The 25564-nt window shown below is 41.6% G+C and overlaps 1 protein-coding gene across 6 annotated transcripts in view; it reads right to left on the minus strand.

The window, feature by feature from the left end:
* Positions 1-25564, minus strand: part of MAST2 (microtubule associated serine/threonine kinase 2) — a 379580-nt gene that overhangs the window by 190035 nt on the left and 163981 nt on the right. For all 6 annotated transcript variants that reach the window (XM_074961832.1, XM_074961828.1, XM_074961827.1 and 3 more), the window contains one exon: positions 8702-8733. In XM_074961832.1, coding sequence (XP_074817933.1) covers positions 8702-8733 — 32 coding nt within the window. The remainder of the gene's footprint in view (positions 1-8701; positions 8734-25564) is intronic.

Raw genomic sequence — 25564 nt, forward strand, 5'->3', positions numbered from 1 at the left:
TTTTATTGAACCATCTTCTATTGGGAAGAAGATACGCTTTTGAGTTTACACAGAGCTCCTCTTCAGATCTGGAAAAGGTACTTGGGCTATGTCTACACTACAGTTTACGTCGCAGAACTTATGTTGCTCAGGGGTTTGAATAAACCGCACTCCAAGACCGACATAAGTTACACCAACATAAGCACTGGTGTGGACAGCACTATGTCAGTGGGAGAACTTCTCCCATCGACATAGCTTCCTCTGCTTGCAAAGGTGGCTTTATTATGCCAATGGGAGAGCTCTCTCCCATCGGCATAGAGCGCCTTCACCAGACGTGCTGCAGTGGTGCAGCTGCATCACACTGCTGCAGTGCTGGACGTGTAGACATGCCCTCAGTGTCTCACAACCAAATACAAAGTGGAACAGATGGTTTAGCGTAACTAGTTAACACATATTGTAAGAGATGATTTAAGATGAAGTAGCCAGTTAACACCTCTGCCGTCATAGGACAAAAAAGGGGGGTTAGTGGATTACTGATTCTTGTAATAAGCCATAAATCCAATGACTTTGTTAAGTCAAAGATTTTTAATGTCTAGCAAAGTTATGAATTTAAGCTCCAGGCTTGTCTTTTGAAGGTCTTGTGTGGGTTTCCTTTGAAGATGAAGACAGAGGTCATATATGGAGTAACTGCTTTGTGAAAAGTGTTCACCTACTGTTGACATGGTGTTTTTGTCTTTTATCATTTTTCTGAGACAAGGTGGGTGAGGTAATATCTTTTATTGGACCACTTTCTGTTGATGAGAGAGACAAGCTTTCAAGCTTACACAGAGCTCTTCTTCAAGTATGAGATGAGTTTGTAGAGTTTCTCTTGGAGTTGTTTGGGGAAGGATTTGAAAACATGCAATTCTGAAGATGCAATTCTGGGTTGCATTAACAGGCATAGCATGCAAGTTACAGGAGGTGATAGTACACCAGACCCTTGCTAGAAAGCAGGGTCCCGGATCCATGCATGGTACACATTACCATGGATCCCAATTTAAATATTTAAATTTGGGATCCATCGCCGCGACCGCGCTACATGTGAATCTACGCTATAGCGATGTGCGCTCTAGCAAGGGTCCACTGTACCACTCGACTTAGTGCTGGTTAGGCCTCAGCTGGAGTACTGTGTCCAATTTTGGTCACTGCTATATATGGATCACTACCAAATTCACGGTCCATTCACGGTCATAGGATTTTTAAAATCATAAATGTCATGATTTCTACTATTTAAACCTGATATTTCATGGTGTTGTAATTGTAGGGGTCCTGACCCGAAAAATCAGAAATAACCTTGCAACCCCCTCCACAACTGTTTGGCTGCTGCTGCCGGCATCGCTCCCTTCAGAGCTGGGAAGCGGTGGCTGCTGGCCGGGAGCCCAGCTCTGAAGGCCGAAGTAAGGGTAGTATAGTATGGTATTGCCACGGTTACTTCTGCGCTGCCACTGGTGGGGCAACACCTTCAGAACTGAGGACCCGGCCAACAGCCACCACTCTCCAGCTACCCAGCTCTGAAATCAGAGCAGAAGAGTGGCAATACTGTGACATCCCACCCAAAAATAGCCTTGTGACCCCCCCCGCAACTCATTTTTGGGTCAGGACCCCCAATTTGAGAAACACTGATCTCCCCTGTGAAATCTGAACAGTCTAGGGTAAAAGCACACAAAAGACCAGATTTCACGGTGGGAGACCAGATTTCATAGCCCGTGATGCGTTTTCCATGGCCGGGAATTTAGTAGGGCCCTAGCAAAACAGACAGAATGTAGAGAAACTGGAAAGGATACAGAGCGAGTGGCAAAGATCATCAAAGGGATGGAATGTAAGCCAGATGTGCAGAGGCTGAAGGAACTGAGTATCTTTAGTCTGGAAAAAGAGGGAGAATGGGGTGGGGGACGAGCGAACATGATGGTCTTCAAATACTTCTAAGGCTCCCACAAAAAAGATGAGGAAAAACTGTTCTGTCTTGCCACAGAGAGCAGGCGAAGAGGCAATGGGTTCAAACTACAGCATAGCAGATTTAAATTATATCTCACGGAAAACTTCCTAACTGTAAGAAAAGTGGGACAATGGAACAAACTTCCTCGGGAAGTCGGGAAAACTCCTTTACTGGAGATTTCAAAATGAGACTTGATAGCCATCTGTCTTGGAAGGTTTACACACAACAAATCCTTCACCTTGGCAGGGGGTTAAACTAGATGACCCTTGCGCTCCCTTCTAACCCTTCAATTCACCACAGTTTACCCAGGAATTTAAGGATATCATCAAATGCTTCTCCAAAAAACTCCAAGAAAAACTCTATTAACTCTTCCCCCATGAACCCACCCCAGCGACCTTCTACATGCTTCCCAAAATACACAAACAAGGGAACCCAGAGAGACCCATCATATCTGGCTATGGCACTCTTTCTGAAGGAATAGCGGGACTCAGAACCTATCCTCAAACCACTCAGCACACAAAGGGCCAGCTTCCTCCACAACACAATCAACTTCTTCCATAAACTCCGCAACATAAACAACCTCTTTCAGAATACCATCCTTGCCACCATGGATGTCAATTCCCAATATACCAACATCCCCCACAATGATGGCACAGCTACCTGCCTCAAATATTTACAAGACAATGGACAACCCTCAGATATGCATCCGTAACAATTTTATATTCAACAACGAACACTTTGTCCAAACCATGGGAACAGCCCTGGGTATTAGGATGGCTCCCTAATATGCCAACCTCTTCATGGGCCACCTTGAACAAGAATTTATGGACCAATGCACCATGAAACCAATGATATAGCTGAGATACATCAATGATATTTTCATCCTCTGGACAGACGACCTAAACTTCCGCATAAATGTCCACCACAACTTCAACAACATCCACCCATCCATTAAATTCTCTCTGGAACACTTCAACACCAGCATCCATTTCCTGGACCCCACAATCAACTTCAACTATCAAAACCTTCAGATAACTATATACAAGAAACCCATGGATCACCACACCTATCTTCATAGATCCAGTAACCACCCCAAACACACCAAGAAATCTTATCTACAGCCAGGCACTCAGATTCCACAGAATATGATCCAAGGAAAATGTCCGGAATATACACCTTAACACATTCAAAACCACCTTCACTAAGCAAGGACACTCCACCAGAGAAGATGACCGCATCTTGGACTGGGCCACCCAAATACCCCAAGATAACCTACTTCAATATAAAAATAAAACCCCCCTCTGACCACATGACCCTAGTTGTCACCAAGCACCCTACACTTGAACCCATATAGGGTATCCTCAAATAACTACAACCCATATTTGATGGGGACCTCAGCCTGAAATAAATCTTTTCTGAACCCCCTTTTCTGGCCTTCAAACAATGCCCCAACCTCTCCAAAGACATCATCAGAATCAACCTGCCCACAGACCAGGACACACTAACTTAAAGCAGCATCACACCCTGCCAGTACAACAGAAGAAAATTTGCAGACATATCTCCACTGATACAATGATCAACACCCCCCACAACACACCATTCAAGATCCATGGGTCCTATACATGTCTCTCACAACAAGTGATGTACCTCAATCAGTGAACTAAATGTCCCAACAACAATTCTGCGGGTGAAACTAGACAATCACTATGTTCTCAAATGAACTCTCAAAGGAAAATGATAAAAGACAAAAACACCATATCACTTGTGGGTGAACACTTTTAACAAAGTGATCACTCTATATCTGACCTATCAGAGGAAACCTGCACAACACTTTCAAAAGATGAGCCTCAGAGCTTAAATTCATAACTTTGCTAGACTCTGCAAATCCTGGTCTTAATAAAGACATTGGATTTATGGCTTATTACAACAATCTGTAACCCACTAACCCCTGTTTTTGTCCTATGACTACAGGGGTGTTAATGGGCCACTCCATCTTGAATTGTCCCTTAGAAAGTTTAACTACTTATGCTAAACTATCTATTCAATCTTGTATTTAGCTGTGACACTCTGAATACCTTTCCCACACCGAAGAAGAGCTCTGTGGTAAAGTCAGTGATCAAGACATTTAAGTAGGCTGGCTAACAGATGGCACCATGCAATCAAAAAGGTAGGCCACTGCCTGTATCATGGCATTTTTGCTGGAATATTTAACAATATTTGACCGTTGTCAAATAATAGGCAGTCAACTGACTGGCTTGCCAAGCCTGTATAACTTAATACAACTGAAGTAGATGACACAGCACTAAAATGGTTCTCAAACAGGATCCAGAGAGTGATAATGGGAAAGAGGAGTAGTTATCCAACAATCTTCATATTTGGGATCTTACACGGACCCATCCATCTCCTCACTGCTTCAGCTTTTACACAAGTCCACTTGTAGAAATGGTGAGACACGCCAAGCTCCATTGCCAAAAATGTATACTGAAAACATCCAACTCTGTCACGTTCCATAAATGCACCAATACCAACACAAGGATGTCATAATGCCTACAAGAGAGGAGCTTCTGGGTGAAGAGCAGCTGGCTAAAACTGAACCTAGATAAGAATGAGGTGATGAGAGTCAGAAGACAAAATGTTTAGAAGAACTAGCAGAAAGAACGCTCCTCGCCTTTTAACAAAGGCATGCACTCGTCAATTGGTCTGAAGCCTCCGGGTCCTGCTGAACTCACCACTGAGCCAAACTGCAATGAAAAAAAGGAAAAACAAAAAACTTTCCTCCACTTCCAGCTTGTTCGGAAATGTATGCCATTCCTCCTTGATAAATATTCTTCTATAGCAATCCATACATTCTTCAGAGATAATGGAAATATATTGTACATTACTGTATATTTCTACACAGTAGGGCTGATGTTGGATGCAGTGAAACGGCCCTAGCTTGCACAGAATGTGTGAGTGCCACCTCAATAGGAAGGGCCATCATGAGCACATCTCACCTGCGCTCTAATCCTGTCATTGACTCCAAATCAGATTGCATTGTCCCATGGCTAGGTTATGGCCTTGATCCTGTCCATCAAAACAATCAGTGGGTCAGGACTCAGCTACATCACTGACTGTGTCTCCATCTATTACCTGTCAATATAACTACATTCTGTTGGGACAATGAAGCTTATAAAGCAGAAAATATCTGAAAATAAAGTGCTCTCCGTCAAGGACATTCAGGTGTGGGACAAATTTCCAGAAGAATTTAGAATGATTCTAAGCCTACCCATCTTTAAAGCACAATGCAAGATCTTCTTTGACATACCGTTTCCACCATTACAAGAATCATAATTTTTTAAAAAAATTATTTTCTCAACAGAGACTCTTTAAATCAGGGATGGAAGAACAAACAGACTCCATAGATCTTGCAGATTTAATTTATATGAGGAGCACTTCAATACTATAGTATTAACAACTCTGAAATAAACAAAGTTTTTTGAGATCTACAGATCCACAAGGCTCTTTCCATTGAGCCATACAATTCTAATTGGTTGATAAGGGCATTTGGGTATCAATCAGAAATAAATGAAAATCACATCATAGTACTAACTTATTAAACTAAACAAAAGTAAACCAATTCAAAGTAACTAGGTCTGACTGACTGCACTTCCTATAGTTGCAGGGAACACAGTAAAATAGTTTAGTCAGAGCATCTTTACAAGAAGCATATTGAACACTTTGAAAATCTCTATTCTGCTAAAAATTGAAATCACATCAGTAGCGGTTATTCTTGCCCTTTGCAGTTTAGGGTTTTGACCTTCTAGATACAGAGGCTACTGAAGTTCTCGTCACAGAGGTAATCAAAAAGAAAGGATTGAAGTAACTGAAGAAAGATACTTTACAAACATTTCAGCAATATCCATAGTTACTAAATAAACCATCATAAACTGTCAGTGCCTAAAGACCTGAGCACAGTGCGATATTGTTAATACTGTTAATACTTACAATAGCTTTATATTGTACCCATCAATACTTACAATAGCTTTATATTGTACCCATTTCCATACTTGACCAAGAAACAGGAAAAAACTTTGGAATCCTCAACTCCAGATCAAAAATGCTTTGTGCCAAAAATCTGAATTGTTACATTAAGGTAAAGGCTACAGATGAATAACTAATATCTAGTATTTGTTTCACTGGATTGTCTCCAAATACTTGTCCAAGTGCTCTTATTCAATCACTATCTTTACTTTTCCCAAATCATATAAGCAATAGTGTTCCTAAAATCTAATACAAATCTAGCTAAGCTGGTCTAAAAAGTATACTGATGGATAATTGATGTATGAGTCCTGTGCTCTGTTTTGTTTTAAGTAACTGAGTTTAACACCATCATATGACTTCAACAAAAAGATTCATTCATGCCTCATTAAAAAAAAGCCTTTTTACCTAGTGATATTGTTCAACAGTGAATCACAGGCACCACACAGCACTTTCCAAACATTACTCCTTATACAAAGAAGCGATTTTAAAGAATAAAAATTCAAACTCGTTTATTACCAAAACCTGAAATCTAAGACAGCTTATAAAAGGTAATCTAAGGAACTGACTTTGCTTCTGTGATACACAAACTTTAGGGCTTGGTTTTTAGTTAGAAGGCTATGACTTTAAGCTTATTGTAGGTTTAACTGGCACACTCGCATGTTCTTTATATAATCCAGCCACTATGCAGTTTTATTCTACCACATACCAGACCACAGAAAACTAAGCCTAGCAACTGTTAAAGTCTCTCAGAGATGATCACTAAAACAGAGTCTCCTAAAACTCTGCAAACCTAAAGAGAGATGTTAAAATCAATAACTGGCTTAATTTTAAAAGTGCTATGTTTTAAGAAATCTGCTTTTTCCAGTTTGCTATTTTATGTTTTGTGGCAATACTTCTATCGTCTTGATTTCACAACAACAAAAACCTGCAGGGATTGGTAATGAGAATCTAGTTTTTTCACATCTACATTGTCCACACCGCAGTGACCAAATGTTGTTCCCATCAGTGACTTGTGTGGAATTAGTTTATTAAATCTCAGTACAAGCCCCACTGGACATTTTATCCAGAGTACAAAGGTTGGGACTGGAAGCAACAAGGACCACCGTTGGCAGTCTCAACAAAAAAGGCAATCACTGTCTGCTGCATAAATGCTGAACTCCCCACTCACTCCTGTAAGTTTCCTTCATGTCAGGTTTGAGCCATACTGACTAAGCTATTGAGTAGGCTTGCACTACCACTGGCTGTCCTCCACCTCTTAAAGAAATGAACAGAGGACTTTAGTCTCCAATGTGGCACCTTTCAAAAACACTTTAAAAGCACATGAAAAATGTTAATGGAAAAAAAATATATCTGTCTCTGATAGCTCTGTGTGGATTCAACAGGTGAGAATCTGCAAGTATTTTTGTTGAATCAAGCCTTATGTAATCCTAGGGGAATTCTGCACCACTGCACCTGTGCAGAATTTATGTCCCCTGTATATTTCTTTGCTTCCCTGCAGAAAAATGACTCTCTGATGGGGCAGCAAAGGTAAGGCACAAGAGTGGTCATGCAACCCTCCCCAGCGGTATGTTTTGGGTGCCCAAGGCAGCCGGCAGAGGTGTAAATCACTTGGGGGGGGGGGGGGCAGGAGGCAGAACTGGGGAAGACCCAGGTGATGGCTCCTATTCTCTGCCGGGCTCAGCTGCTAGTCCAGGCTGGGCTAGGGAGGTCGGGACTTCCTCTTCCACTGCAAGGCATCAGGGGCAGGGCCAGACACCCCTCCCCCAGATTTCTCCCCCGGCTGCAGGAAGCTCTGCAAACTCCCCCACTCCCACACCCCATTTCCTGCACCCATCACACCTCAGCTGCAGGGAGAAGGATCCCTGTAAAGGAAGCTACTCCCCCAACCACCCAATCCTTGTGCATCCAGACCCCCTCATACTTAGACCCTCCTGCCGAGCCTCCTCGCTCCACCCTCAGAACCCCCCAATAAGCTCCACTCCCCCTGCACCTGGAACACCCCAACAAGCCCCCGGCACCCAGATCCCCACCCCACCAAGCCCCAACCAGTTGCATCTGGATCCCCACCCCACTGAGCCCCACTCCACCAGCATCTGGACCCCCCCATTGAGCCTCGCACATGCAGACCCCCCCTCCAAGCTCTATCCCCCCCACACACACACACACGGAGCCCCAACCACCTTCACCTGGACCCCCCTGCAGAGTCCCATTACCATTGCACCCAGAACCCCCAACAAGCCCCTGTGCATCCAGATCTTCCCCGCACCCGGATCCCCCACTGAGCCGCCTGCACCCAAATTTCCCCACATTGATCTCTCTCAAACTACACGTGGATCCCCCCACAATAAGCCCCTACACACTTCGATCCTTCCTTGCTGAGCCTACCTGGTGCACCTGGCACAGAGGGGCAGGCCCCTGGGCTGTTTTGGGGCAGGCCCCATCCTTGAACTCTGTCAGGGTTGGGTGCAACCTCACCACTGAGTCTGTGTCAGGGGGATGGGAGGGAAGCCACACAGTGATCTCCCACCTCTGTGCAGCCAGTGGCCTGTGCTCCCCAATGCCAGGCTGGAGTCTCCATATTTATTTGACAAATAAAATTTGCAGAATGTTGCAGAATTTTAAAATACTGTGCACAGAATATATATAGTAGAATTTTTAAATATTTTTGGCAGGGAATGCCGTCAGGAGTACTTATGGCAGCAATAGATGAAAAGTAATTATACTTACAAGCTTCCTCTTCTAGGGAGACTGAGTTCCTTCTGGAAAAAATACAAACAAAAAAATGAGAAAATTAATGAAGAAAGATCTTAAATTAACTTTCTGTTTATCTAATCTAGTAATATTACTTTATAAATAAAATATTAAGGGCCAGATTTTCAAAGATGTGTTCAAAAGATGGCAGCACTCCTAATTTGTTACCACATATATTATCATTGCACGCATAATATGGTATTTGCATCTGTTTACAGCCAACTGGGCACTCAACTGGCCAGGTATGCACACAAATATTTGCTTTGACTGCACAATTATGGTATTTACAATTAGAAGCATACAATTGTATATAAATGTACTAACCATCTTTGCAATAAATTCTATTCTGTCATACACAGTTCATCATTCTAGTATCTGAGTGCCTTCCCATAGTGCATCAAGCAACATGATAACATCTGTCATGTGTTTGTTCTCTTATCTTCTCCCTGGGGGCTAAGTGTGTGCAGTGGAGTGTTTTGTCTTGGAGTTTTTTTTAAACATACACATACTGCTATATGCTTGAGAAGACAACCTCAAAGAAATGCACCTTGCACTTAGAATCAGAACATTTCTGCATTAAACTGTAAAGATTACAAGACATGGAAATAGATAAATATTTTTTCAACTTCCATCTCAGGTAAGCACATTTATCTCTTTTTAAAAACATTTTACACTGTTGCATTTTTAATATTTCACCACTAGATGGTATCATCATCTACTCAGAGTCCACCTTCAACAAGGCACACAAGAACAGAAGAAAAAAGTCAAACAGTAAAGTTAAAGAGCCACACGTCTATTTAAAGGGAAGTTTTTTTTAAATAATTCTACTACTCCGTCTTTTTTGATAGGACAATGTGAAGATAAATATCACATTTTAAAAAATTAAAATTTAATGATGTTATTAATAAGATCAAATGCAATTTATTCTAACGGACCCTAATATAAATCTTTAATTTACTTTTTACCATTTACAATTATTACAGCTGGAGCCAGCATATTTTCTGTTTCTAATGCTACTGAGGCCCAGCAGTAGCAAGGGAGGGATGGAGTGGGAACGGGACCTGGGGCCGGGCAGGGGTAGAGCACTCCCTGGGAACTGAGGAAGTCGGCGCCTATGTTTAAAGATTTCAGAGTAGCAGCCGTGTTAGTGTGTATCCGCAGAAAGAGAAGGAGTACTTGTGGCACCTTAGAGACTAACAAATTTATCTGAGCATAAGCTTTCGTGAGCTACAGCTCACTTCATCGAATGCATGCAGTGGAAAAAACTTTGTGCTTAAAGGGTTATGTTTGTTTTTATTCTCATTTGTACCTATGGTAGTCACTTTTTGTTATCCATGAAAACAACATTTTTCTTAATCCATAATCTCTCTCTGAATTTGGAAATTAACACATTTTATTTTAGAAAAACACATGGTATATTACATACGATCTCTCAATGTAACACAATCAAATATGTCATGACTGAATTGCACTCTATCCCTATAGTATTCACATTCATTCTGTGATTGCACTTAAATGAATACACTGCAATTATAGCATCAATATACAATACAGTTTTTCAAATTCAACACCTCTAAGGCCTTGACTACAATAGGGAGAGTAATCAGCGGTACAGCAATCAGTTTTTATATCCATTGTTCCACTATGTCCCACCTCATATTACCCTCCTGAAATGTCCCTTCATTCCTACTTCGCAGACCCTCAGACAGCAATCCACCTGAAACTACAATCTTCTGTGCCCACTCAATAGTATCTTCCTTCCCCTGCCATGTCCCCTGACCCCCCAGCCATTGCTCCCCTGCTTAACTGACTGAACCAGGAACAGCAGACCTGGTAGCTGCGCCGCTTCTCCGTCCCGCCCAAACAGGTTTCAAAGGCCCTAACGGCATGGAAGGGCCAAAGCAAGGGGAGCGGAGCTGGAAGCTCAAGGACTGCGAGCAGCAGTGCCGCCAACTCTGCTCTTCCTGCTGCAGCTTCAACCCATGCACCATCAGCAATTCACTGTCTGCAGAGTTATAAAGCCAGACCCAGGGATATAGGGAGGAAGGGATTACTGGAGAAAGGACCAGCATATGTGGGGAACACAGCTGATGCAGAGGGGAATAGCGTGGGGGGCAGAAACTGAAGTCTCAGCTGATGATCCACAGCAGGGCAGCCATCTGAGACCTGCATTTAAGGAGCAGGAGTGCAGACATTTCAGGAGGCACATAGTTGGGGCACTGCACAAAGGGGCAGGGCAGGGAATAAGAAGGTACAAAAAGAGTGGTGTCGTAGTTGGTGAACTAAGGAGCTTTCACTGGTTGAGGAAACTGGAACATCCATACTGGCATTCAGCTGATTGCATCTTTACACCTACAGGTTATCAGGATAACTTAATCACACAAAAGTACTTACATGTGGACTTAAGGCGCATTTCAGTCATTCAGTTAAAGTACATTGCACTCGACTGACATTTCAAGTATAGACAAAACCTAACAGAAGAGCCTGACAATACTTCATGGAGATCTGTAGTTACTTATTTCCCATAAATCAGGATCAGAGCTTGGAAATTAGTTTTTGTAGGACAGCTAAGGGAAGCAAGCTTCAGTATGTTAATTATGAAGCAAGTGTTGGTGACTAGACTTACTTTACCATGCTAATCCTGCCAAACATCACACAAAGAGAACTTGGCAGTACGTATTCATGCATTCTTGAAACAGAGTTCATATTTTAAATGGCAAGATGATTAATAAAACACTGTCATGCTACGACCACCAAATATGACCTGGTATTTAGCTTTGGGTATAGTAATTCTTTCATTGTTCCACAACTCAATAAATCCTCTGAGTAACTGTGCTAATTATGTAAAATGTTTTCTTCCATATAAGACCTAACCCCAATTTAGAGTGAAACATCAAAGAATAGTAGATTCCATGCACAATCTGAAATATCTGTCTCTGAGCACTTTAACTGTCAATACATAGATATATTATCCTCATTACCTCAGCCTAGCTCTGTGCCACCTGCTTTCAAGGTCGGTAATATAATCCTCTAAACGCATGTTTATTTTCAGTATCCTCTTACAAAAATGACAGACTGTCAATTTGCCTAGTTTTATTTCTCAAACTTTTTTCCACAGATGAAACCCATCAACAATTAGCATAAAGGATAAAGTCAAGTCCTGATGAAGTCGAATAACATGACCAACAACTGAGGTCTTATTCAACATGTTGCCTCGGAGAATTGAATTACTGAGAACAGAACCATTCTGGAATCATCCCACTCAATTAACGTATGTTCTCAAAAATGTGATTCATCAGGCTGTATCTTTACATACAGAGGAAAATGACATTAAATTATCTGTTTTATTGAAAAGTAATAAAATTAACTTAGGGATTGTTTAGCAATACTAATTTTTTAACTTAATAATCACAGAAGAAGGGTGCAGTGTTTTAGTCATGTTGGGAGTAGGTGATGTATCACACTGTCTTCCTTTAATCACTCTTTATAAAAGCACCATGGAGAGATATTTCATCATCACTTTATCTCAATATTGCAATTCGTCCTTGAATGTGTAACTGCACATATGGCACATACCCACAGGCAAAGTGGGATGCTAAAATGTGCTCTGAATGCACCATACTTTGGCCCTTTCAAATTAACTGAAAATCACCACCACCTGAATGTTCCCAGTTTCTGCCAGCACAGGCACCAGGGTTCCTGAGGCCTTTTCTACACTAGCGGGGTAAGTCGACCTATGTTACGCTACTCCAGCTACATGAATAACGTAGCTGGAGTCGACATAGCTTAGGTCGAGTTACTGCAGTGTCTACACTGCACTGCATCGATGGGAGACGCTCTCCTGTCAACTTACCTTACTCCTCTCATTCTGGTGGAATACCAGAGTCGACCGGAGAGCGCTCTGTGGTCAATTTAGTGGGTCTTCACTAGACCAGCTAAACTGACCCCTGCTGCATCAATTGAAGAGCATTGATTGCCGGTAAGTGTAGACATGGCCTGAGATAGCCTTTGACCCTGGAACTCCTATTTGGTAAGCTTATCACCATCCAAGCTGAGCCACCCAACAAGATGATATAAAAGTATTTCTATAGCTAGAGGGGAAAATATATTTTGCTTGGTAAATTAAAGATATTTCACAGATGATGTAAGATCAACTGACACTCACTGACCTGACACCATGCACTCATATTTTAAATTTTTCCTTTGCTGACTGTAAGTATTTGCTTTAGGGTGCACTATCAACCAGCAGGGGATTAATTAAATCTGTTTCTACACACAAACCACTTGCATTACAGAAATGATAATGAGGATTAGAATCTCCACTTCTGATGGAAAATGCAACCTGCCCATGCAAGGACATCAACTATAATCCATCCATCAGACTGAAAAAGGAAGGAATTTTTCATGGTTTTAAAAAAAATCTAAGCTTTTCTTTCCCTGCAAGTATCTGTCAAGAAAATCTGCTATTTCTTACTACAGGAATGTATATAAATGGATATTAAAAACAATATCTTTCAATTTCCTTCTCTCTAAAAATTAAAATATCATCATTTGAATGTGGTTGCCAAACTGCACTGCAAAGAGATTGAAACATCAATACTAACAACATGAGCATTTTAACAATATATCTATAAAATGAAATGTTGGATTAATTTGTGGTACACACTGCAGATGTTAATTTCCATAATTTACTATTTTATTGCAAAACTAAATAATTAAGGATTATATTGTTATATCACCTGATTAAATATAAAACATGCTTTGAAGTAAGAAAATTGCTACCTTAACACTTTCCAATACCACCTAAAATTAGCAATATTGAGAGATGTAGACACCTGCAATACCATTAGCCCACACACTTTAGAGGTGCTTTGCCTGCAATAATGTTAATATATAATTAATATTATCATGGGTATTTCAGACCTGGCAGTGTGTTCTCTCACACACTTCTGCTGCTAGCCACATGTTGAATTACAGTGTACCAGGATCTTCCTCCCCTTACAAAGCCTGCATTGCAGGGCCAGAGCAGCAGCAGCAGCTTTAGGACAATTTGGTACTGTGGAAGGGCGATATTAACTACTGAAGGCACTGATCATAATGTATAATTTTATTATTATTCTAAATATGCACACACAAACCAACAAAACAATCAAAATAAGTTTGGGATTACTTTCCAAATTCAGAGTGGTAGCCATGTTAGTCTGTATCAAAAGAAAGAACAAGGAGTACTTGTTAGTCTCTAAGGTGCCACAAGTACTCCTCGTTCTTTCCAAATTCAGTATAGTCTCATGTCAGTAAGAAAAATTATCATTTGTAAAATGTATTGAAACAACCAACTGGAAAAAGGATTGATATTCGACTGACAAATAGCCTCACTCCTCTAAAGAACGAGTTTTTGTCAATCCTCAAAACCATGAGTCAAGAGCTAGCACATAATATAACATGTAAATTTCAGCTTCTTCTCCCACTTTTTTTTTTTTTTTTAAATGCACAATGCTTTTAAGAACCCAGCGCCAGCAAAACAAAGAGCTTTCAGGTTTCCCTTCAGAGCTCAGTCACTATGAAATGGCTGGAAACTAGAAAAACATCTGTGTGCTAAAGGGGACTACCAGGGCAGCAACCACAGCCAAGAATTTACACACACCAAGGGTCATCTACATATTATAGCAAATAGCCCTGGTAACGGTACAGCTATGTATCAAAGTCAAACCCACTCACATAATCTGGCAAGACACTGTGGCTCCAAAAGCCTCCAATCCGTCATTCCACTTACTTCAGGGTTTCATCAAGATTTTAAGGCAGTTACCTATAGGGTTGCCAACTTTATAATGACAGGTTTCAGAGTAACAGCCGTGTGAGTCTGTATTCGCAAAAAGAAAAGGAGTACTTGTGGCACCTTAGAGACTAACCAATGTATTTGAGCATAAGCTTTCGTGAGCTACAGCATCCGATGAAGTGAGCTACAGCTCACGAAAGCTCATGCTCAAATAAATTGGTTAGTCTCTAAGGTGCCACAAGTACTCCTTTTCTTTTTGCAACTTTATAATGGCACAAAACCGAATGCCCTAGCCCCACCCCCATTCACTACATTCCCCCTCCCTCGGTGGCTCTCTCTCACTGGGCTGGGGCAGGTGCTTGGGGTGTGGGAGGGGGTGAGGGCTCCAGGCTGGGGGGGTGGGGCCGAGGGATTTGGTGTGCAGGGGGGGCTCTGAGTTTGCGGGGGCTCAGGGCTGGGGGAGGGGTGGGAGTGTGGGGGGTGAGGGCTCTGTGCTGGGCATGCAGGCTCTGGGGTGGGGCCAGGGATGAGGGGTTTGAGGTGAAGGAGGGGGCTCCAGGTTTAGGGGGCTCAGGGCTGGGGCAGGGGATTGGTGTGCAGGAGGGGGTGAGGGCTCTGGCCTCGGGGGAGCAGGGTCTGGGCTGGGGCCAGGGATGAGGGCTTTGGGATGCAGAAGAGGGCTCCGGGTTCAGGGGGGCTGGGGCACAGGCTTACTTCAGGTGGCTTCCGGGTCAGCGGCGCAGCGAGGGGGCTAAGGCAGGCTGCCTGTCATGACATGAGTTGTGCACGCCCCGGAAGCGGCCAACAGGTCCAACGCTATTGGGGGTGGGGGGGCGGCAGGAAGCGCCACGCGCTGCTCTCGCCTGCCGTAGGCACTGTCCCACAGCTCCCACTGGCCGGGCTCAGGGTGGGGGTAGCATGCAGAACCCCATGCCTCCCCCGCACTGGCCAGGCTCAGGGTGGGGGTAGCGCGCAGAGCCCCATGCCTCCCCCCCACCTAGGACACGGACCTGCTGGCCGCTTCCGGGGCGCAGCATGGTGCCCCAGGACAGGTAGGGACTAGCCTGCCTTAGCACCACAGACCAGAGCTTTAACGGCCCAGTTAGCAGTGCTGACCAGAGCTGCCAGGGTCCCTTTTCGACCGGACACCTGGTCACCCTACTTACCTAACTGCCAATGGTTCAAGAGTGCATCTCAGAAGGTATAAGGGAATTTCCCTACTTGTTGTTCTCCCCCAGTATCTTATTTTTAAAATTAAATTAGTTAGCAAGATAAAATGACTCACTACACAATATTTTTCTGATATGGACTTTTGTTTTCTTGAACAGGTCTCGTCCTGAATACTATATTACACTATACACTACGGATTGTGCCCGACTCTAAACTGCCTGCACAGGATATTAAGAGGGACTAAGTCCTCAGTGTCCCTTTCCTGTCAAACCTCCCCACATCATGGCTTGGATGAGGTATGAGAGCAAGGACTGCCTGCCCTGTACATTCCCAAGCAGGTGAGCAGGGCCTTGCCCCACCCCTTCAATGAGTCAGCCAACAAAGTTGAGCTGATAAAGGGGTGGCACAGATTACTTCCTCATGGGAGCAAGGAAGGGACAGGGAAGGAACTGAGATTCTCAGAGTCACAATTTCTTCTCAGGTTTCAGAGTAGCAGCCGTGTTAGTCTGTATTCGCAAAAGGAAAAGGAGAACTTGTGGCACCTTAGAGACTAACAAATTTATTTGAGCATAAGCTTTCGTGAGCTACAGCTCACTTTATTGGATGGAAGTGAGCTGTAGCTCATGAAAGCTTATGCTCAAATAAATTTGTTAATTTCTTCTCAGGCCTCCTCCTCCTGGGACTAAGAACAAAGACTCAGTCTAGTCCTAAATTACCAGTAAAGAAGCAGGCTACTTCTTTTCATAATAAAAACAGTAGTTAAATAGTTGATCTCAAAAACCTTTTAGCTGATAATATTACACAATGGCTTTTCGAAATGAATTAACTTCCTCTCTGGACTCCCTGCCAGAGTTAAGAATTGCAGGTACAGTAACTTGACTGTGCCCATTAGCCCTAATATCACCCTGCTGAATCTCTGAAGACCTCAGTAAACTAATTTACTAAAGAGAAATGGCAACTTGAGTGGCATGCTGAATGAAGGGCAAAAGAAATTTTGCTGCAACACATTTCAGTAATGCCCTACACCTACCCCACAATATGACGACAACATGTCAGAAAAACAGGTAGATTTGATTAGGAAGACCGACTAACAAAATTTAGAGCTATGTTTTGAATACTAGCACTGCCATGTCTGACACACAAAAGGCATGCCTGCCAAGCTTCTTTATGCAACAGATTTTATTTGAAGAGAGAAACACTCAAGAAATCAGTGTATGTAATGGCACATGTTTAGGAGTAACATTTATATTTAACAACTTGAGGAGAGTGCAATGTAGACATGATGCATACATGGGGCAGAAGCAAAAGAACAGAAAAAAATGGAGTAGGATTGGCTCTAGACACACCTTTATACAGTAACTCCTCACTTAAAGTCGTGCCGGTTAACGTTGTTTCGTTGTTACCTTGCTGATCAATTAGAGAACATGCTCGTTTAAAGCTGTGCAATGCTCCCTTATAACGTTTGCCTGCTTTGTTCACTGCTTGCAGAAAGAGCAGCCCGTTGGAGCTAGCTGGTGGGGGCTTGGAACCAGGGTGGGCCGGCAGCCCCCCTATCAGCTCCTCGCTCCCCTAAATTCCCTGTACAGCAGGCGCCCAGCAGGCTATCAATTGCTGGCAGTTCAGCTGTCCCTCCCCACACTGCCATGTGCTGCTCCCGTCCTCTGCCTTGGAGCTGCTCCTGGGAGCCTCCTGTTTGCTGTGCAAGGCAGGGGGAAAGAAGGGTACTAATGTCAGGGTGTCCCTCCCACCCCCCCGATCCTGTCCCCCATCTCCATAGAGCGAGCAGGGGTGGGCGGGGATACAACAGGGCTCAGGATGGAGGGAGCTTGCTGGCAGCAGCTGCTGTCTCATCTTGCTGATCTACTTAAAAAGGCAATGTACTTAGAGTTGGGTAAGCATACTTAAAGGGGCAATGTGCATCTCCCTCTCACAGACACACACAGCCAGGGTGTGTGTGTCTGTCTCTCTCTGCCATGCTGTCTCCCCTCCCTCCATTTGTGCTGCCTTGTAGAGTGTGAGGCTACATTAACAACATGTTAACCCTTGAGGACTCAGCCAAGTACTAGTTCATCATTTAGCAGTAAGGTATTCCCTGGGAAATAACCCACCCTCTTCCACCCTTGGACTTCACCAGCTCAACCAAACTTCACAATCATCTTTGCTGTGCATAATATTAAATTGTTTGTTTAAAAACGTATACTGTATATATAAAATATAGTCTTGTCTGGCGAAAATTTTTTCCCTGGAATCAAACCCACCCATTTATATTCATTCTTATGGGGAAATTGGATTCACTTCACATCGTTTTGCTTGTAGTAGCATTTTTCAGGAACATAACTACAAGGTTAAGCAAGGAGTTACAGAAGAATCATAGAAATGTAGGGCTGAAAGGGACCTCATAGGAATAAGTATAGCTAAACCATTCGGGGTCAGATGTTTGTCTAACCAGTTCTTAAAAACATCCAACGATGAGGATTTCATAGCACCCTAGATAACCTGTTCCATTGCTTAATTACCCTTATAGTTAGAAAGCTTTTCCAATATCCAACATAAATCTCCTTTGCTTCAAACTAAGCTAATTACAACTTGTCCCACCACTGATGGCCATGAAGAACAACTGATCACAGTCCTCCTTGTAACAACCTTTTATATATTTGAAGATTATCATCATGTCCTCCCTCAGCCTTCTGTTCTCTAAATTAAACATGCCCTGTTCTTTCAACTTTTCCTCATAGGTAGGGCCCTATCAAATTGACCGTCATGAAAAACATGTCACGGACCATGAAATCTGGTATCCCCCTGTGAAATTTGGTCTTTTGTGTGCTTTTACCCTATACTATACAGATTTCATTGGGGAGACCAGCATTTCTCAAATTGGGGGTCCTGACCCAAAAGGGAGTTGGAGGGGGGTCACAACGTGATTGTATTGCCACCCTTACTTCTGCCCTGCCTTCAGGACTGGGTGGCTGGAGAGCAGCAGCTGTTGGTCAGGCACCCAGCCCTGAAGGCAGCGCCCTGCCAGCAGCAGCACAGAAGTAAGGGTAGCAGTACCATACCATGCCACCCTTTACTTCTAAGCTCCTGCCTTCAGAGCTGGGCGGCTGGAGAGTGGTGGTTGCTGACTGGGGGCCCAGCTCTGCAGACAGCAGCGCAGAAGTAAGAGTGGCAATACTGTACCATGCCATCCTTACTTCTGCGCTGGTGCTGGCTGTGGCTTTGCCTTCAGAGCTGGGCTCCTGGCCAGCAGCTGCCACTCTCCAGCTGCCAAGTTCTGAAGGCAGTGCCGCCACCGCCAACAGCAGTGCAGAAGTGTAGCAGTACCGCAACCCCCACACACAATAACTTGTGACACATGCACATGCAACTCCTTTTTGGACCTCTAAAATTACAACACTGACTTTTCAGATTTAGATAGCTGAAATAATGAAATTGATGATTTTTAAAACCCTGTGGCCATGAAATTGATCAAAATAGACCGTGAATTTGGTAGGGCCCTCCTCATAGGTTAGGTTTTCTAAATTTTTTTTCCCTCCTTTTTGCTCTCCTCTGGATTCACTTCAGTTGGTCTACATCTTCCTTACAGCATGATGCCCAAAACCAGTCATCTGTGTCTTACTTATGACACTCTTGTTAATACACCCCACAATGACATCAGGCTTTTCCACAATGGCATCACACTGTTGCATCATATTCAATGTATGATGCACCATAACCCCCTAGATCATTTTCTGCAGTACTGCTACTTACCAGTTATTCCACCTTTTGTGTTTGCGCATTTTATTTTTCCTTCTTAAGTATAGTACTTTGCCCTTGTCTTTACTGAATGTCATCTTATTGATTTCAGAGCGATTCTCCAACTCATCAAGATCACTCTGAATTCTAATCCTGTCTGCCATAGTTTGCAACCGCTCCCAGCATGGTGTCTTCTGCAGATTTTATAAGCACATTCTCCACTCAGTCATCCAACTCATTAATGAAAATACTGAAGACTACTGGACCCAGGACAGACTCCTGCGGGACCTCACTTGATATGTCTGTCCAGTCTGACAGCGAACTATTGATAACTACTCTTTGAGAGTAGACGTTCATCCAGTTATGCACCCACCTGATAGTAATTTCATCTAGACCGTATTTCCCTAGTTTGCACATGAGAGTGTCATATGGGACTGTGTCAAAGGCCTTACTCAAGTCCAGATATTTGTCAGACAATCCACAAAGATGCAATAACAATGACTTAAAAGGAACCATATAAGAGTCTATCTGCTGAAGTAAAGCTGCTACCATAGGCTCAAGACAGACAGACAGTATAAAAATGAGATGCAGAATAACTCTGCATGTAGAGTCAGGGCCACAGTTAGACACTGGAAACATTCAAATTTGAGTACTTGCTGAGTGTGCATGACCGTGCACCAAACCCTGCTCGCTGTACTCATACAATTAGTCCTCGCAAGTAAAGGAGAGTACTCACAGGAGTAAAGTGTGCAGCATTAGGTCATGTGTATAATTTCATGGTTGCTAGTTAACGCTGGTTATACATTGCCATTATGTACATTCTTGATACTTCCATACTTGTAATAATGCGTTCAGTTCTGGACAACTCCAAAAAAAAAGATACAGTGAGCAAATTAAAAAGTTTCTTCCACCAATTTAGCAAATTTTACCAGCTTGAGAAAGATTCTGGCCAAAAGGAAACCATCCTAGGAAAGTTATAAGTACCGAACAAAGGAGTACAGAAGGAAAGTGCCTGCACAGAAGTTAGCATTACAGCAGCACTGCACTATTGTTAGAACTGTTTTTGAAATTATTCTCTGCCTTATCTTATACAGAAAGTTCTTTTCTTCAAGACTGGGCATGCAAAAAAAGGAAATTGTGACAGCTCCTAAAAATGCTAAGACCATTACAAATAAGCAAATACTGGTGGTAACATTACTCTGTTATTAAGCCATTTGCCTTTTGTACTAAACACACATCTTCTCACCCCCACTCCCTAAAAAGTTAGTAATTTCATTGCTTCTAATGCCATAACAAAGAGTTGGCATGCAAATTATCAGGCTACAAAACTAAAAATATTTGCCACATTTGAACCCTTATATTAGGTTGAACAGTGACCCCAAACATTTTTTTTTGAGAGAGAGTTTGGGTGCCTTGTAGAGTAACCCTAAACACAAAATTTTTTAAAAACACAGGTATTTTATGGGTGAAAAATAGATACTAAATCTACTCAGGAGTTAATTTTCATTCTATGGATTACCATACATAAAATACACAAAAATCACTGATTACAGAAGAACATCACGCTGAAACATGTGAGCAGTTCTAGCACCTCTGGCATTGTACCTGGGCCAAAGAATCTGCAATGTCAGTACAGAGAGAATGGAATGATCACATATCAATTAGCAGTCAGAACTGTTCTATTTATCTTATCAGATTCATTTCTCACTTGGACCAGGACTAGTGTCAATGTAAGGTGTTTGGAAAGAGGTAGGAGAGCATTTTTTTGTGTGTAAAGTACCATATACTCATACAACTCTTGCATTGACAACGTAAAGGTAAGTGCTCTTATAGCATCAACAGAACTTTATTTTCAAAAAATGTACATTCCTATACTACTTGAAACAGTGAAAGACAAAGAATCATTCATAATCTAAGATCACTCAAACTCCTATCTCCATTGTAGGCTGAATAGCATTAGTAATAGAACAATGGCCACTTTACTACCTCATTTTCCATGGGCCAGATATACCGCCTAATGGTAAAACTCATGGGAGAGGATCCAAAGGGAAGGAAAATTCTAAAGCCCCTCCAAAACCGTCAGCTAGGGAGACAGTCTTCCTCCTCCATGAAAGCAGCAGTAAGTCCATTCCCCATGGATCATGGAGAAAATACTTTCAGAAATTGAAAACTTAAGTAATCAATTCTAAATGATAGATAGTAATTGGTCCTAAAAGGATTTCTAACCATATAAAGCTCCCTTGTCTTCATCTAGTTTATGAATAATAGCTTCTGTAACCTCACAAGGCATCCATTAAGCTCAACAGTTAATTACATCTCTTCTGTATGGACATAATTTACAGGACAGTAAATGTATTATTTGTTCACTCACTCAGTATATGGGCTATCTTAAAGCTACTCCTGCCTTCCCCTTCTACATTGCCAACCCAAGAAAAAAAGAAAAATAAACGAAGTCTGGCCTCTGCTTCAGGGAGGGGGAACAGTATTTGCTATAATTTTAGGAAATGGGCACCACACAGAAACGTGAATAGATGAAAGGATAGGTATTATTTTTATCTTTACTTGTACCTATACTTGCAGACAGCCACTGGTATGTTGCCTCCTCCTTCCTATTGTCTGTGTTAAATGGAAGCGGCCCTAATCTGTGTGCTTGTAAAAGTCTAAACTGCAGTCAAACTAAATTATGAATGCTTCTCAGTAATATCAAATGAAGAGAAAAGTCCCAAGCGGTTCATCCTTCGTCAATATTACCAGCAAAAAAGAGCTACAAAAGTTTTACATTTTTGGATTATGTATATAGCAAGAGAAAAATACCAGTATTTGGAAAAACTGAACACTTCCTATAAGTTGCAATTTTTAACTGCACACATATCATTCACTTAAGAATTAAGATAGTTCCAAAGGCATTTAAACTATTAGACTGCAGAAGTTAAAAACACTCAATTATTTGCAATGCAATGAAATTCTCATTTTACAGTTAGTTTTGCAAAACAGGAAATGCTCTTAAACTAACAAAAACATTACATTGGATTGTGACATACTCTCCCATGACCAGCAGAGACATACAAACCCATCTGTTGAATGGTTTTTACTGAACTAAAAAAAATCCCCTTTGGCAACTGAGATGCTTAAAAGTTCTCCATAATTATTGAAATGTTGCTGAGGCTGGAAAATGATAATAGCCCATGAACCATATTCTGGTGTTAAAATGAAAAAGCTCGTCATTTTCGCACATGACTAGACTCTGAAGGTGAAATACAAAATGTCAAACTGCATAGATGTGCTAGGCCAAACTTGTAGGATCAATTTACAGATCAAACTGAGTGTGGTGAAAGGTTTACATTGGTGTGCGTAGCAGAATCTTCAGGCTTCTAGGAGGCAGAATTTATCTTGGGAAAGCAGCACCTATTGCTTTTGTATTCATTCAAAATAAAAGCCAACTAAGCTGGGAATCATAGCTATTGATTCACCTTGAACCCTCTTAGGTTTTTAAACTTGCAGCTGAAAGGCACACTTGGAGCTACAGGCTGTGTGTTTTGGGATGTACACTGAATTTAGGTTTTTGGACCTCTAAGGTTTCTCAAAAAAAAAGTGTCACGTACCTCAATATTTTTATAGATTTGTTCTGTGAGGGAATTGTAGTTTCTGAACAATCCTATTTAATACTGTTGGCTATTTCAGACTTACATATTTGATGCCAAGAAATCTGTTTCAGAGTTCTGGAAAATTATTCCCCAATCAAATTCTGGTGGAGTACAGATACTTCCAAAATACACAGATCTGAGAAACTGCAGGCTGCGCTTAATGACTTTCAGCTACAATGAGTGATTAGTATGTTTTACAGTGGACTCATATAATCAGTTGATTCTATTACAGGGCTGAGCTCTGTCTAGGACTAGTATTTTTGAGAGAGAGAGAGAGACTTACTCTGTCTTGAAAACATTTTAAACACAAAGTTAAACAAAGAAAATTCTCAAACCTTCAGTCTGCTTTCCCTTACAGTACTTCAGTTCAGATAAGGGAAACCATTGACTTCATCAGCCATAGAATCTCTCCAGAGAAACCAGGCCTATATCCATTGTAAAGGCTGAGTCAAATTCCACTGTCTTTCCTCCTCCTGTACCACAAACAGGTCACTTCCCTCCTCATCCTCTAGGTTTAGGAAAAGATGCTATTCTGAAGCCATGATCTGAGCCTGACTGAGGACGAATTCCGAGTTCAGGAGGTAAATATGGACTGCAGTGAGACTAGGAGCAACAAAATTTCAGAAATCCTCACTGGATGTGTTACGTGGGTCAGAGACCACATGGAGCAGTCCCTTATTCCAGAAGAGAGCTGAGGAGAGCCTCTTGCTGAAATAAATACATCACATCAGTAATTAATGTAAGAAATTTCATTGCTCACACTTAATTCTTCACTACAATACCAGGTTAAGGCCCAAATGTGTACGGCACTGAGCTCCTGACACCAATGGGAGTTAAGGGCAGTCAGCACCTCACAGAATCAGGCCTTTCATTTGCACAGTGTCTTTCATACACTGTAGAACTAACGCAAACACCAGAATCTTAGCCTACGATGCTCCTTTGCAGTTTCCACACATACCCTACAAAAAGTTACATTTACTGACAGAAAACAATACTTACTATAAACCAGATTAGCAGCAACATTTCAGTGCAACTCCAGGACAATTATTCCTCAAGGTTAATATGTTAAATTTATAAAATGTATTAAAACACAACAATATCTACAAGCTAGATAAACAACTCAAAGGATGTACAATACGTTTGCTATTGTTGTAACCCTCTTCCTTCTCCTACCTCACCAACACACTTTTCTATCTCTTGAGGTGTTATATTAAGATTGGCAGTTACAATCTTGAAATATATATATTTTTTTTTTTACACATTAAGTAGGGAATACCACCACTGGGGCTTACAGTGGCCTATTTTTGTTACAGTAGCACATGTATCATAGGTGTTAGAACCACTCAGCTCCACAAGTCCTACCAATGATACTCTTTAAAAAAAAACCACTTAAGAAATATCCCCCCAACGTTATGTATTGTATTGATGTTTGAGTTTGGCCTAATCATTACAACATATTTAAAAGGCATAAAGTTCAATACACAACTGATGATGGAAATCAAATACTTCTTCCTAAATAACCTGCAAACAGAGATCATCCAAGCTTTACCTTTACTATTCCATTCAGTTCTTTTATCAGAGTATACACTATCTTGCATAAAATAAAATGTGTGTGCTGTCTTCGCCACCAACCATGCCTCTTATGTTACGGCGTATAAGCACTTCACACACGTTGCTAAATCCTTAATCCATATTTAGACACTTCTGTTTTCATCCTAGCAGAGCTACCACAAGATGCAGCTGTCAGCTGCACTACTCTCAGATTTCTCATAAGAGCAGGTCTGTTTTACCAGTCTGAACCAGTAAGAAGAGAATTAATAGAATCAAATGACCCAGGCTAAAATCTTTCATTCCATTGGAAAAAAGGTTTTGATTTACGGTTCATTAATTCACCTACACCCATACAAATAATTTCAAACTTAGTTATAACAAGCATTTATATTAGTTTTGATTTGTATAAAAGGAAAGTGCAAAAAAGAGATGCAATCTGTTTTTGTCACCCAACAGATTTAGAAGTGTTTGGGTTTTTAAATCTTCCACGAATCTTCTACTTCCAAAAAATTATCTTGACATGGAATGTTGGTTAATATTTTGCATCAATTTTTCTTCTAGTGACTAAAAATGTTATAGTAAACTCTCTTAAATATTGTGAGGGTACCTGTTACTATTAAACACAACAATATAAATCTATACCCTTAATAGGAAGCTTTCTAGAGTTCAGTTTTGTTTTGTTTTTTTAATATAGACTTCAATAGTTGGTTAAATACAGGAAAAAGAGCAGTGGCCCACACAGAAATTATACACAATAGGCCATATTCTGATCTCATTAACAAAGATGCAAATCCAGACTAATTCTACTGAGGTCTCTAGGATTATTCCAGATTTATACCCGGTAGATGACATTTTAGACCTCAGTGAGCGAAGATTAATTAAATGTTAAAAGAAACAGAAGATACAAATAAAACTCATTTGTACGAGTCGAGTTTTTCCACTATCACTGATTCTCTACGTGTTAAC

This window comes from Natator depressus, chromosome 8 (genome assembly GCF_965152275.1).
Source record: "Natator depressus isolate rNatDep1 chromosome 8, rNatDep2.hap1, whole genome shotgun sequence".
Taxonomy (NCBI): Eukaryota; Metazoa; Chordata; order Testudines; family Cheloniidae; genus Natator; species Natator depressus.